At 39.7% G+C, this 14,692-nt stretch overlaps 1 protein-coding gene across 2 annotated transcripts in view; it reads right to left on the bottom strand.

Annotated features, from left to right (window-relative positions):
• The window catches only part of LOC139755375 (uncharacterized), a 110,847-nt gene extending 96,529 nt beyond the window's left edge, over positions 1-14,318 (bottom strand). For both annotated transcript variants that reach the window (XM_071673591.1, XM_071673592.1), the window contains exons 1-4: positions 14,109-14,318; positions 6,429-6,612; positions 6,149-6,245; positions 2,337-2,440 (exon numbers count right to left, since the gene is read on the bottom strand). In XM_071673591.1, coding sequence (XP_071529692.1) covers positions 2,337-2,440; positions 6,149-6,245; positions 6,429-6,612; positions 14,109-14,283 — 560 coding nt within the window. In that variant the 5' untranslated portion in view covers positions 14,284-14,318. The remainder of the gene's footprint in view (positions 1-2,336; positions 2,441-6,148; positions 6,246-6,428; positions 6,613-14,108) is intronic.
• Between the last annotated feature and the right edge of the window lie 374 nt (positions 14,319-14,692).

The raw sequence follows: 14,692 nt of genomic DNA, 5'->3' as shown, positions 1-14,692 counted from the left end.
TAAGGGGAGTGGGGGAGGAATGGGATGTATTTAGGGAATCAGTGATGGATTGCGCAAAAGATGCTTGAGGCATGAGAAGAGTGGGAGGTGGGTTGTTTAGAAAGGGTCGTGAGTGGTGGGATGAAGAAGTAAGAGTATTAGTGAAAGAGAAGAGAGAGGCATTTGGACGATTTTTGCAGGGAAAAAATGAAATTGAGTGGGAGACGTATAAAATAAAGAGACAGGAGGTCAAGAGAAAGGTGCAAGAGGTGAAAAAAAGGGCAAATGAGAGTTGGGGTGAGAGAGAATCATTAAATTTTAGGGAGAATAAAAAGATGTTCTGGAAGGAGGTAAATAAAGTGCGTAAGACAAGGGAGCAAATGGGAACTTCAGTGAAGGGCGCAAATGGGGAGGTGATAACAAATAATGGTGATGTGAGAAGGAGATGGAGTGAGTATTTTGAAGGTTTGTTGAATGTGTTTGATGATAGAGTGGCAGATATAGGGTGTTTTGGTCGAGGTGGTGTGCAAAGTGCGAGGGTTAGGGAAAATGAGTTGGTAAACAGAGAAGAGGTAGTAAAAGCTTTGCGGAAGATGAAAGCCGGCAAGGCAGCAGGTTTGGATGGTATTGCAGTGGAATTTATTAAAAAAGGGGGTGACTGTATTGTTGACTGGTTGGTAAGGTTATTTAATGTATGTATGACTCATGGTGAGGTGCCTGAGGATTGGTGGAATGCGTGCATAGTGCCATTGTACAAAGGCAAAGGGGATAGGAGTGAGTGCTCAAATTACAGAGGTATAAGTTTGTTGAGTATTCCTGGCAAATTATATGGGAGGGTATTGATTGAGAGGGTGAAGGCATGTACAGAGCATCAGATTGGGGAAGAGCAGTGTGGTTTCAGCAGTGGTAGAGGATGTGTGGATCAGGTGTTTGCTTTGAAGAATGTATGTGAGAAATACTTAGAAAAGCAAATGGATTTGTATGTAGCATTTATGGATCTGGAGAAGGCATATGATAGAGTTGATAGAGATGCTCTGTGGAAGGTATTAAGAATATATGGTGTGGGAGGCAAGTTGTTAGAAGCAGTGAAAAGTTTTTATCGAGGATGTAAGGCATGTGTACGTGTAGGAAGAGAGGAAAGTGATTGGTTCTCAGTGAACATAGGTTTGCGGCAGGGGTGTGTGATGTCTCCATGGTTGTTTAATTTGTTTATGGATGGGGTTGTTAGGGAGGTGAATGCAAGAGTTTGGGAAAGAGGGGCAAGTATGAAGTCTGTTGGGGATGAGAGAGCTTGGGAAGTGAGTCAGTTGTTGTTCGCTGATGATACAGCGCTGGTGGCTGATTCATGTGAGAAACTGCAGAAGCTGGTGACTGAGTTTGGTAAAGTGTGTGAAAGAAAGTTAAGAGTAAATGTGAATAAGAGCAAGGTTATTAGGTACAGTAGGGTTGAGGGTCAAGTCAATTGGGAGGTGAGTTTGAATGGAGAAAAACTGGAGGAAGTACAAGTGTTTTAGATATCTGGGAGTGGATCTGGCAGCGGATGAACCATGGAAGCGGAAGTGGAATCATAGGGTGGGGGAGGGGGCGAAAATCTGGGAGCCTTGAAGAATGTGTGGAAGTCGAGAACATTATCTCGGAAAGCAAAAATGGGTATGTTTGAAGGAATAGTGGTTTCAACAATGTTGTATGGTTGCGAGGCATGGGCTATGGATAGAGTTGTGCGCAGGAGGATGGATGTGCTGGAAATGAGATGGTTGAGGACAATGTGTGGTGTGAGGTGGTTTGATCGAGTAAGTAACGTAAGGGTAAGAGAGATGTGTGGAAATAAAAAGAGCGTGGTTGAGAGAGCAGAAGAGGGTGTTTTGAAATGGTTTGGGCACATGGAGAGAATGAGTGAGGAAAGATTGACCAAGAGGATATATGTGTCGGAGGTGGAGGGAACGAGGAGAAGTGGGAGACCAAATTGGAGGTGGAAAGATGGAGTGAAAAAGATTTTGTGTGATCGGGGCCTGAACATGCAGGAGGGTGAAAGGAGGGCAAGGAATAGAGTGAATTGGAGCGATGTGGTATACCGGGGTTGACATGCTGTCAGTGGATTGAATCAGGGCATGTGAAGCGTCTGGGGTAAACCATGGAAAGCTGTGTAGGTATGTATATTTGCGTGTGTGGACGTATGTATATACATGTGTATGGGGGTGGGTTGGGCCATTTCTTTCGTCTGTTTCCTTGCGCTACCTCGCAAACGCGGGAGACAGCGGCAAAAAATATATATATATAATATTTTTTTTTTTTTTTTTTTTTTTTTTTTTTTTATACTTATATATATAAAGGGGGGCCCCCTTCCTTGAAAAACTAACCTGTATTTTACTTGAAGCTCCCGACTGTTAGCTTCTTCAGCATGGATCACTGCTTCACATTTTGCTTGGGTAGTCTGGCTCAGTTGTTCACTTAGGTTATGTATCTGCAGGTAATGACAGGATGACATATTAAGAACAAAATCTTTAAAGTCTTCAATTAGAAGTAGGATAACCAAGGACCCCCAAGGTGAAATAAAATCTTACACCTGCCTCACTGATATCCTCATCCCTAGCAAATATAACGCAAATAAAAACAAATACAAACTAAAATAGTCCAACATGCAAAAAGAAAAAAAAAAAAAACCTCCCAACTGGGTATTAACATTAAACTCCACCCCACCAGACATACACCCATCATAAACAACAATCCCAAAAACAAATGGAGTCACACTCTCCTGCTAATGCTTTGGACATCATCCATCACTACAAAGTTACAATCACAGTTTAAATCTATCTCAAGACCCTTCATGCCCACAATGCAAGTACTGTAAATAAAACACCCGAGCACTTACTAACCAACTAAGTAATAAGTGTACATATCATAGAGGTAAAAAGCACAAGGAAATGGAATATACAAAGTGTTGAGCACTTTTATATAATTACATTTTCAAGCTGTGGTTTTACCTGCATATTTAAGGAAAAATGCAATATATGTTAGATTTATGATTTGATTAATATATTCATTCACTCATTCTTTAATTCATTTCAGGCATCTGAAATCAGAAAGCCTTTGTTATTTATGTATTCAGCCTGAATTTCTTTATTCTTTAAAAGTGTCATCAAAAGATGAATGAAATTCATTGTCTATTAATGGTCATTTCATTTGAATACTGTTGAAATTGTTTACTCAGATTCGGATGCATTTGTAAGTGAAATGGGGAAGTTGTATTCATTTACTGGGTAACATTTGTGTGTTGAATGGTGTATGTACCAGAGTTCAAAATCATTACCGAAATTTTACTAAGACAGGCTGGATGCTATTGTTTCTTTATTTTAACATTTCCATATAGATAATGTATTGTGGTTGGTCTGCGTTTACAATGGAAAAGCTACTTTGGCATTTTTACCTTTTTTTAATTATTGTTTGTTTCCTTGGCCATATTAACATTTGTGGTCTCGTGCACGTTGTGAAAGTCTCTTCTTTTTTTCATTTGTATGCTTGTATATTTCAAATTATTTTATTTTCCCTTGCACCATAACTTTTGTACGTTTTCCTTTCATATATATATATATAATATATATATATAATATATATATAATATATATATATATATATTTTTTTTGCTTTGTCGCTGTCTCCCGCGTTTGCGAGGTAGCGCAAGGAAACAGACGAAAGAAATGGCCCAACCCACCCCCATACACATGTATATACATACGTCCACACACGCAAATATACATACCTACACAGCTTTCCATGGTTTACCCCAGACGCTTCACATGCCCTGATTCAATCCACTGACAGCACATCAACCCCGGTATACCACATCGCTCCAATTCACTCTATTCCTTGCCCTCCTTTCACCCTCCTGCATGTTCAGGCCCCGATCACACAAAATCTTTTTCACTCCATCTTTCCACCTCCAATTTGGTCTCCCTCTTCTCCTCGTTCCCTCCACCTCTGACACATATATCCTCTTGGTCAATCTTTCCTCACTCATTCTCTCCATGTGCCCAAACCATTTCAAAACACCCTCTTCTGCTCTCTCAACCACGCTCTTTTTATTTCTACACATCTCTCTTACCCTTACGTTACTTACTCGATCAAACCACCTCACACCACACATTGTCCTCAAACATCTCATTTCCAGCACATCCATCCTCCTGCACACAACTCTATCCATAGCCCACGCCTCGCAACCATACAACATTGTTGGAACCACTATTCCTTCAAACATACCCATTTTTGCTTTCCGAGATAATGTTCTCGACTTCCACACATTCTTCAAGGCTCCCAGGATTTTCGCCCCCTCCCCCACCCTATGATCCACTTCCGCTTCCATGGTTCCATTCGCTGCCAGATCCACTCCCAGATATCTAAAACACTTTACTTCCTCCAGTTTTTCTCCATTCAAACTTACCTCCCAATTGACTTGACCCTCAACCCTACTGTACCTAATAACCTTGCTCTTATTCACATTTACTCTTAACTTTCTTCTTTCACACACTTTACCAAACGCAGTCACCAGCTTCTGCAGTTTCTCACATGAATCAGCCACCAGCGCTGTATCATCAGCAAACAACAACTGACTCACTTCCCAAGCTCTCTCATCCCCAACAGACTTCATACTTGCCCCTCTTTCCAAAACTCTTGCATTCACCTCCCCAACAACCCCATCCATAAACAAATTAAACAACCATGAAGACATCACACACCCCTGCTGCAAACCTACATTCACTGAGAACCAATCACTTTCCTCTCTTCCTACACGTACACATGCCTTACATCCTCGATAAAAACTTTTCACTGCTTCTAACAACTTGCCTCCCACACCATATATTCTTAATACCTTCCACAGAGCATCTCTATCAACTCTATCATATGCCTTCTCCAGATCCATAAATGCTACACACAAATCCATTTGCTTTTCTAATTATTTCTCACATACATTCTTCAAAGCAAACACCTGATCCACACATCCTCTACCACGTCTATGTATGCATATATATGTATACGTTGAAATGTATAGGTATGTATATGTGCGTGGGTGGATGTGCATGTATATACATGTGTATGTGGGTGGGTTGGGCCATTCTTTCGTCTGTTTCCTTGCGCTACCTCACTAACGTGGGAGACAGTGACAAAGTATAATAAATAAATAATATATATATTATTCACATATTATACTGAGTCGCTGTCTCCTGCATTAGCGAGGTAGCGCAAGGAAACAGACAAAAGAATGGCCCAACTCACCCACATACACATGTATATACATAAACGCACACACATGCACATATACATACCTATACATTTCAATGTACACATACATATACATATATACACATGTACATATCCATACTTACTGCCTTCATCCATTCCCGTCGCCACCGAGCCACACATGAAAATGGCACCCCTCTCTCCCCACGCGCATGCAAGGTAGCGCTAGAAAAATAACAAAGGCCACATTCGTTCACACTCAATCTCTAGCTGTCATGTGTAATGCAGCGAAACCATGTGTATATGAGTGGATGGGCCATTCTTCATCTGTTTCTTGGCACTACCTTGATGACAAAGGAAATGGCAATCGAGTATAATAATAATAATAATAATATGTGTGTATGTGTATGTATACTTCACCTGGTGTTATTAGATTCTCCCTAAATGTTACACAAAAAAGGAAGTCACCTTTGGTAAGGTTGTATCTGTCAAAAGAGAAAAAGAATAGTTTCCCCAAGGAAATTAATTTCCCTAATTCCACTTTAGACTGTATATTTGAAGCTTCAGAAGCCCCATGAAAGAGATCCTTGGGTTGATATAATTAATTACACCTTATATTTCCTGATCTAAACATCCTCTACCTCTCCTGAAACATCACTACTCCTTCCCCATCAGCTGCTATGCCTGGCACTACCCTCTCAATCACTATTTTCCCAAACACCTTAAGGAGTCTAATAAACAGACTTATATCTCTATTACTTAAATATCTCTTCATGTCCTCCATATCTTTATGAAAGGTCTTCACACATACACTCTACCAATCCTCACAAAAGTATATATAAACTAACAGAATGTTCCTGATTAATGAATATCAAAAAGACAAACCCTCAAGGAAGTACCTGAGAGCACTTCAAATACGAAGGCAGGTTATGCTTACTTGTTCCTGTAACTCTTGTATTTGCCGATTCCTAGATTCAAGGCTACCTGCCATGGCTGCTGATTGTGAAGATGCATTATCTTTCTCATTCTGAAAACTGTACCAGGTACAAACATTATTTCAAAAAGTTTTCATCACTTTAACTGTAGTAAAATAAATGCTCAAAATTCCTGTTTTAATAAACTCTCTATGGCAAAGCATCCTTTATCAATGAGATATTCAGTAAAATGGTTTTCCAAACATAAATCACATTCTATCTAAAACACATACGCCACTTAACTGTTCAACCTCCCGTGAAAGTGACGTAATTTTTGATTTGGTTTCCTGTAGTTCATCAGTCAACTTTGATACCTTACTCTGAAAGTTTTCTTTCTGATTTTTAACTTCATCCTTCAACCGAATTTCTTCCTCAAGTTGGCTACGGATTCCTACCAACTGCTTTTCAAGCTGAAACTTCTCCTGATCTGTGAGGATAAAAAATTATCATGAAAACTACATGAAAACTGTGTTATGATACTTGTGGGTATCAATACGCACAAGAGTTATATGTACATCATTTAAACATAAAGATTCACTTAATTACGCATAGTACAGACCTAAGAAAGAGAAGGTAGGAGAGAATTATCAACTTGTGTTTTATTAGAAAAAAATTGTAATAAGCAGCATACCTTTACCCCACTTTGCACAAGGGACGAGAACTTGAATATGAGTACAGTAAATCAGTAAGTCGTAGCTGGTAGTCAGCCAACGAACTGGGAGGTATATTACCAATCCTACCTGCCAAGGTATCAGGGGGGTTTGTGACAGCTGCATAGTGAGCCAGTGCTTTGGTGATTGTCAAATTGCACTCCTCTGACCCAGGTAGCTGTCTTTTCTTTCTGCCTCATTTGCACATGGACTGCTAACATTCTACATACAAACATACAAGACCTCCTTGTCATACATGACACTTACCTTGCTCAACACATTCTTCATAACTAGATTTTCCTGTAGTAAGTACTATACGCTTAAGGTAGAAACATAGATAAAAGTAGTAGGTAGGAACATTAGGCTGGAGCAATAAGTAAAAGTAGTCAGTAGGGATATTAGGTAGGAGCCTCTGCAAACACTACACTAGAGTTGCCCTCTGCCAGTGGCCTGTAAAGGATGAGACACTACAGGATAAGAAGCACAAGAGTTCACTAGCTATGAAAACTATATTGCCATGGCCACCCTCTTGAGGGTGCTCCAGTCGGGATCAGGCATCTGAGATATAGATAGATAGACAGTAAATCAATGTAAAGGTTACCAAATAGTTTTTTCATGTATGAGTTTAGCATTATTAAGTCCTGAGCCTAGAGAAATTGGGGACCAGTGCTGGTTCGAGAGCCACTCCTTCCACGTCAGCCCCACGTTTTCCCCAATCTTCGTAGCCCTCCCAAACAAAGCCTTATCATATGATTTCTTAATCATCATAAATAACTTCCAATATTTGTTAACAGTCCAATTACACAGGTGTCTAAGGAAAGCAAACAGCAACAGACCACTGGCTTTAAACTGATGTTTTCAAATGAGTACATTCGGGAAGGAAACACATGAAAAAGAGCAATACTCCTAGTTCTGTTTCTGTAATTATCAACAGAAGTATTTTTTGTCTATTTCTAAAAGTATTCATTATTTTTATCATTATTTTCATCATACTTAATCACCATCTCCCATATTAGTGAGGTAGTGCAAGGAAACAGACGAAGGAATGGCCCAACCCACCCACATACACATGTATATACATAAACGCCCACACACACTCACATATACATACATACACATTTCAATGTATACATACATATACATACACAGACATATACATATATACACATGAACATATACTTGCAGCTTTCGTCCATTCCCCCACACATGAAATAACATCCCCCCGTGAGAGAGCGCTACCAAAAGACAAAAAAGGCCACATTCGTTCACACTCAGTCTCTAGCTGTCATGTGTAATGCATCAAAAAGACAGCTCCCTTTCCACATCCAGGCCCCACAAAACTTTCCATGATTTACCCCAGACGCTTCACATGCCCTGGTTCAATCCACTGACTGCAGTATATCACATCATTCCAATTCACTCTATTCCTTGCAGGCCTTTCACCTTCCTGTATGTTCAGGCCCCAATCACTCAAAATCTTATTCACTACATCCTTCCACCTCCAATTTGGTCTCCCGCTTCTCCTCGTTCCCTCTACCTCTGACATATCCTTTTTGTCAATCTCTCCTCACTCATTCTCTCCATGTGACCAAACCATTTCAACACACCCTCCTCTGCTCTCTCAACCACACTCTTCTTATTACCACACATCTCTCTTACTTTTTCATTACTTACTTGATCAAACCACCACACACCACATACTGTCCTCAAACATTTATCCTGATAATTCATAATTCTACTGGCAAATAATTCTATATCATAAAATGCTGATGAAGTAAAGAACTTTGCTTCATTCAAAGTAAATCCTTTGCCAGTGAATTTGTATCTGTTAATGTGGATTTTGGCCACCTTCATGTCAGGTGATCAGCTATTGACATGTAAGGAAGTTAGCAGCTTAAGTAAGATCAAGCTAACTCAGAGGATGGGGATACTTGGGAGAAATCCCCAGGGTCCAGGCCGCTCGTTTGCACGGAAGCGAGTAGTGGAGTAATCGATCAAATAACAAACACTATAAGTACTAATACAAAATATTTTACAGAGAATAGCATTGTTGCTATTTTGCCAAGGCTCACTGTGTTCAACAAATGGAAACATGCATTATAAATGTAGCTATTATTCAGAAATATTATTTACAACAGTAATGTATTATACATGGATTTCAACAAATCTATAAACATCTCCACCTAACTTTTCTACTTCCCTTCTCTCCTCCTGGCTAGAATCAGGAAAGTCAGATTTTAAACATCATAATTCACTTGTAAGTATTAATAATCATGGTAGTTTGCAACTCATTCCAGAGTAGTAATCTAGTCATTACTGTAACTATCAAAAAAATAAATACACAAAAAGTATTACACTATCAAGCTAAAAACTTTATGTGCACAATGAAATTTAAATGCTGGTACCCAGCAAACCCCCCTTACTTTTTCTGACTCTGTTCTCATTCTACCATATCAATGAGGTATATCAAATACAGCAATACTAGTCCATCAAGAGAAATGTGGGATCAATCAAAGTAAAAGTAATAAATACATTAAAAAAAATCTACAAAACCTAAGAAAATCCAACTTAACCTCTCTAATGGTTAGTATTCTGGTCAAAACACACCAGACCCACTATGGTTCAACACTGCAAAAATTATTTAATATCAGTAAATGTATGCCAATGTAATTGGGTGTATGCTCCCCACCAGTAGACGAGATTAATGTTAATACATATTTACTTAGGTTTAATCCCTGGGGATAGGGGAGAAAGAATACTTCCCACGTAATTCCCTGCTGTTGTAGAGGGCGACTAAAAGGGGAGGAAGCATGGGGCTGGAAATCCTCCCCTCTCGTTTTTTTTAATTTTCCAAAAGAAGGAACAGAGAAGGGGGCCAGAGGAGATATTCCCTCAAAGGATCAGTCCTCTGTTCTTAATGCAACCTTGCTAATGCAGGAAATGGCGAATAGTATGAAAAAAAAAAAAAAAAATATATATATATATATATATATATATATATATATATATATATATATATATTTTTTTGCTTTGTCGCTGTCTCCCGCATTTGCGAAGTAGCGCAAGGAAACAGATGAAAGAAATGGCCCAACCCACCCCCATACAGATGTATATACATACGTCCACAAACGCAAATATACATACCTACACAGCTTTCCATGGTTTACCCCAGATGCTTCACATGCCCTGATTCAATCCACTGACAGCACATCAACCCCGGTATACCACATCGTTCCAATTCACTCTATTCCTTGCCCTCCTTTCACCCTCCTGCATGTTCAGGCCCCGATCACACAAAGTCTTTTTCACTCCATCTTTCCACCTCCAATTTGGTCTCCCTCTTCTCCTCGTTCCCTCCACCTCCGACACATATATCCTCTTGGTCAATCTTTCCTCATCCATTCTCACCATGTGACCAAACCATTTCAAAACACCCTCTTCTGCTCTCTCAACCACGCTCTTTTTATTTCCACACATCTCTCTTACCCTTACGTTACTTACTCGATCAAACCACCTCACACCACACATTGTCCTCAAACATCTCATTTCCAGCACATCCATCCTCCTGCGCACAACTCTATCCATAGCCCACGCCTCGCAACCATACAACATTGTTGGAACCACTATTCCTTCAAACATACCCATTTTTGCTTTCAGAGATAATGTTCTCGACTTCCACACATTCTTCAAGGCTCCCAGGATTTTCGCCCCCTCCCCCACCCTATGATCCACTTCCGCTTCCATGGTTCCATCCGCTGCCAGATCCACTCCCAGATATCTAAAACACTTCACTTCCTCCAGTTTTTCTCCATTCAAACTCACCTCCCAATTGACTTGACCCTCAACCCTACTGTACCTAATTACCTTGCTCTTATTCACATTTACTCTTAACTTTCTTCTTTCACACACTTTACCAAACTCAGTCACCAGCTTCTGCAGTTTCTCACATGAATCAGCCACCAGCGCTGTATCATCAGCGAACAACAACTGACTCACTTCCCAAGCTCTCTCATCCCCAACAGACTTCATACTTGCCCCTCTTTCCAAAACTATTGCATTCACCTCCCTAACAACCACATCCATAAACAAATTAAACAACCATGGAGACATCACACACCCCTGCCACAAACCTACATTCACTGAGAACCAATCACTTTCCTCTCTTGCTACATGTACACATGCCTTACATCCTCGATAAAAACTTTTCACTGCTTCTAACAACTTGCCTCCCACACCATATATTCTTAATACCTTCCACAGAGCATCTCTATCAACTCTATCATATGCCTTCTCCAGATCCATAAATGCTACATACAAATCCATTTGCTTTTCTAAGTATTTCTCACATACATTCTTCAAAGCAAACACCTGATCCACACATCCTCTACCACTTCTGAAACCACACTGCTCTTCCCCAATCTGATGCTCTGTACATGCCTTCACCCTCTCAATCAATACCCTCCCATATAATTTGCCAGGAATACTCAACAAACTTATACCTCTGTAATTTGAGCACTCACTCTTATCCCCTTTGCCTTTGTACAATGGCACTATGCACGCATTCCACCAATCCTCAGGCACCTCACCATGAGTCATACATACATTAAATAACCTTACCAACCAGTCAACAATACAGTCACCCCCTTTTTTAATAAATTCCACTGCAATACCATCCAAACCTGCTGCCTTGCCGGCTTTCATCTCCCACAAAGCTTTTACTACCTCTTCTCTGTTTACCAAATCATTTTCCCTAACCCTCGCACTTTGCACACCATCTCGACCAAAACACCCTATATCTGCCACTCTATCATCAAACACATTCAACAAACCTTCAAAATACTCACTCCATCTCCTTCTCACATCACCACTACTTGTTATCACCTCCCCATTTGCGCCCTTCACTGAAGTTCCCATTTGCTCCCTTGTCTTACGCACTTTATTTACCTCCTTCCAGAACATCTTTTTATTCTCCCTAAAATTTAATGATACTCTCTCACCCCAACTCTCATTTGCCCTTTTTTCACCTCTTGCACCTTTCTCTTGACCTCCTGTCTCTTTCTTTTATACGTCTCCCACTCAATTGCATTTTTTCCCTGCAAAAATCGTCCAAATGCCTCTCTCTTCTCTTTCACTAATACTCTTACTTCTTCATCCCACCACTCACTACCCTTTCTAATCAACCCACCTCCCACTCTTCTCATGCCACAAGCATCTTTTGCGCAATCCATCACTGATTCCCTAAATACATCCCATTCCTCCCCCACCCCCCTTACTTCCATTGTTCTCACCTTTTTCCATTCTGTACTCAGTCTCTCCTGGTACTTCCTCACACAAGTCTCCTTCCCAAGCTCACTTACTCTCACTACCCTCTTCACCCCAACATTCACTCTTCTTTTCTGAAAACCCATACAAATCTTCACCTTAGCCTCCACAAGATAATGATCAGACATCCCTCCAGTTGCACCTCTCAGCACATTAACATCCAAAAGTCTCTCTTTCGCGCGCCTGTCAATTAACACGTAATCCAATAACGCTCTCTGGCCATCTCTCCTACTTACATAAGTATACTTATGTATATCTCGCTTTTTAAACCAGGTATATATATATATATATATATATATATATATATATATATATATATATATACATAGGTATACTTATGTATATCTCGCTTTTTAAACCAGGTATATATATATATATATATATATATATATATATATATGTGGAAGTCGAGAACATTATCCCGGAAAGCAAAAATGGGTATGTTTGAAGGAATAGTGGTTCCAACAATGTTGTATGGTTGCGAGGCGTGGGCTATGGATAGAGTTGTGCGCAGGAGGATGGATGTGCTGGAAATGAGATGTTTGAGGACAATGTGTGGTGTGAGGTGGTTTGATCGAGTAAGTAACGTAAGGGTAAGAGAGATGTGTGGAAATAAAAAGAGCGTGGTTGAGAGAGCAGAAGAGGGTGTTTTGAAATGGTTTGGGCACATGGAGAGAATGAGTGAGGAAAGATTGACCAAGAGGATATATGTGTCGGAGGTGGAGGGAACGAGGAGAAGAGGGAGACCAAATTGGAGGTGGAAAGATGGAGTGAAAAGGATTTTGTGTGATCGGGGCCTGAACATGCAGGAGGGTGAAAGGAGGGCAAGGAATAGAGTGAATTGGAGCGATGTGGTATACAGGGGTTGACGTGCTGTCAATGGATTGAATCAAGGCATGTGAAGCGATATATATATATATATATGATCCCTGGGGATAGGGGAGAAAGAATACTTCCCACGTATTCCCTGCGTGTCGTAGAAGGCGACTAAAAAGGGAGGGAGCGGGGGGCTGGAAATCCTCCCCTCTCGTTTTTTTTTTTTCCAAAAGAAAGAACAGAGAAGGGGGCCAGGTGAGGATATTTCCTCAAAGGCTCAGTCCTCTGTTCTTAACGCTACCTCGCTAACGCGGGAAATGGCGAATAGTGTGAAAGAAAGAAAGAATATATATATATATATATATATATATATATATATATATATATATATATATATATATATTTACTATAATCTTGCTTATCAAACAATATCAGTTGATGTTTATAAAGGATATGTTGATACCAAGAATGTATACCATAAACTATTTTCTTCAATAACCCCATATTAGACCTAAGATGCATAACTCACTACTATCACGATTCAATACTGTAAAAAGCTCTACAAATGTATTTTCTGAACACTGCTTGCATTGACGACCAAATCTTACAATATTCAAAGCTAACAGAGATGGTGAGCTAAATTGATAAACTACGAAACATTAATTTATCCACATATTCTTTGTACAATCTTGATCAACTTACTCCAAGAAGGAAATTGTACATTTGGAAAATGCTTAATATAGAACCACTCAGCTTGTTGTCACAATACAAGAGCAAAAGCTATAAGCATTGGAAAATGTCAAAGGATGTAATGACGACATACAGCACATGATATCAACAGGTAAAGAGAAAGAGATGGTACGATCTCCTTTAACTTAAACAGTCAAAACGAAAGTCCTTAAGAGTCAAAAATAAAATTACCCCGAGGGATGATCAAGATTACATATGGTATTTCATTTTTTAGCCAGATGACTGTATGAAGATGGGGTAGTCTACCACGTGCAACAGATGTTAATACCGAAAAAAAATTACAACTAGACTCGATATGCACATGACTTAAATGGATAAATATAAGGCTGTACCCAAACAAACCAATTAACCCTTAAGAGTAACTAAGTGCAAAACCTTAAGTTACCTGCGCTGAGCCTTTGCTTCTCGCTTTCAATCTTTAAATTTGTGACTTCTTTAAGTTTCGCTACCCATACGTCTTGTAGCTTTTTTGTTAAATTTTCAGGTATTTGACTCTTTTCTTCTAGGGTAATAAGAGAAAAGAAGTCTTCACTTAAATCCTCTTCACACGCTGCCGCCATGATTGTTGTTGTTGTGGCGGCGGCAACGAAGGATGTGTCCGAAATGTCGTATCACGTGTTCTGATTTGTTCACATCTCTTCCATTGTCCTTTTTTTATAAGAAAATATAAACCAAATTTTCTTTGATCATATATAAGGTGTTTCATTTTGTTCCCTATTCTGGATGTAGCAAAGGATTAAGAGGAGACTCTTCATCCAGGACTGGTAGAATAACAAGACGGACATTACTGAGGAATGTTCATCAAAATGATTATTTTGAGGTTTTAATTAATAAATATGTAATGTTCAGTACCTTGCGGTAATCAGATGACGATAACATGTTATCGAAAGTTATGATGCAATAGCCTTAATTGATGCTAAGAGGTGTATGACTGCAAGAACAGACACACACGTGTTCCACCAGTCTCAT

Source organism: Panulirus ornatus, chromosome 19, assembly GCF_036320965.1.
Source record: "Panulirus ornatus isolate Po-2019 chromosome 19, ASM3632096v1, whole genome shotgun sequence".
NCBI classification, from domain to species: Eukaryota; Metazoa; Arthropoda; class Malacostraca; order Decapoda; family Palinuridae; genus Panulirus; species Panulirus ornatus.
The sequence above is the reverse complement of the archived record's forward strand: the minus strand, read 5'-3'. Positions and strand labels throughout refer to the sequence as shown.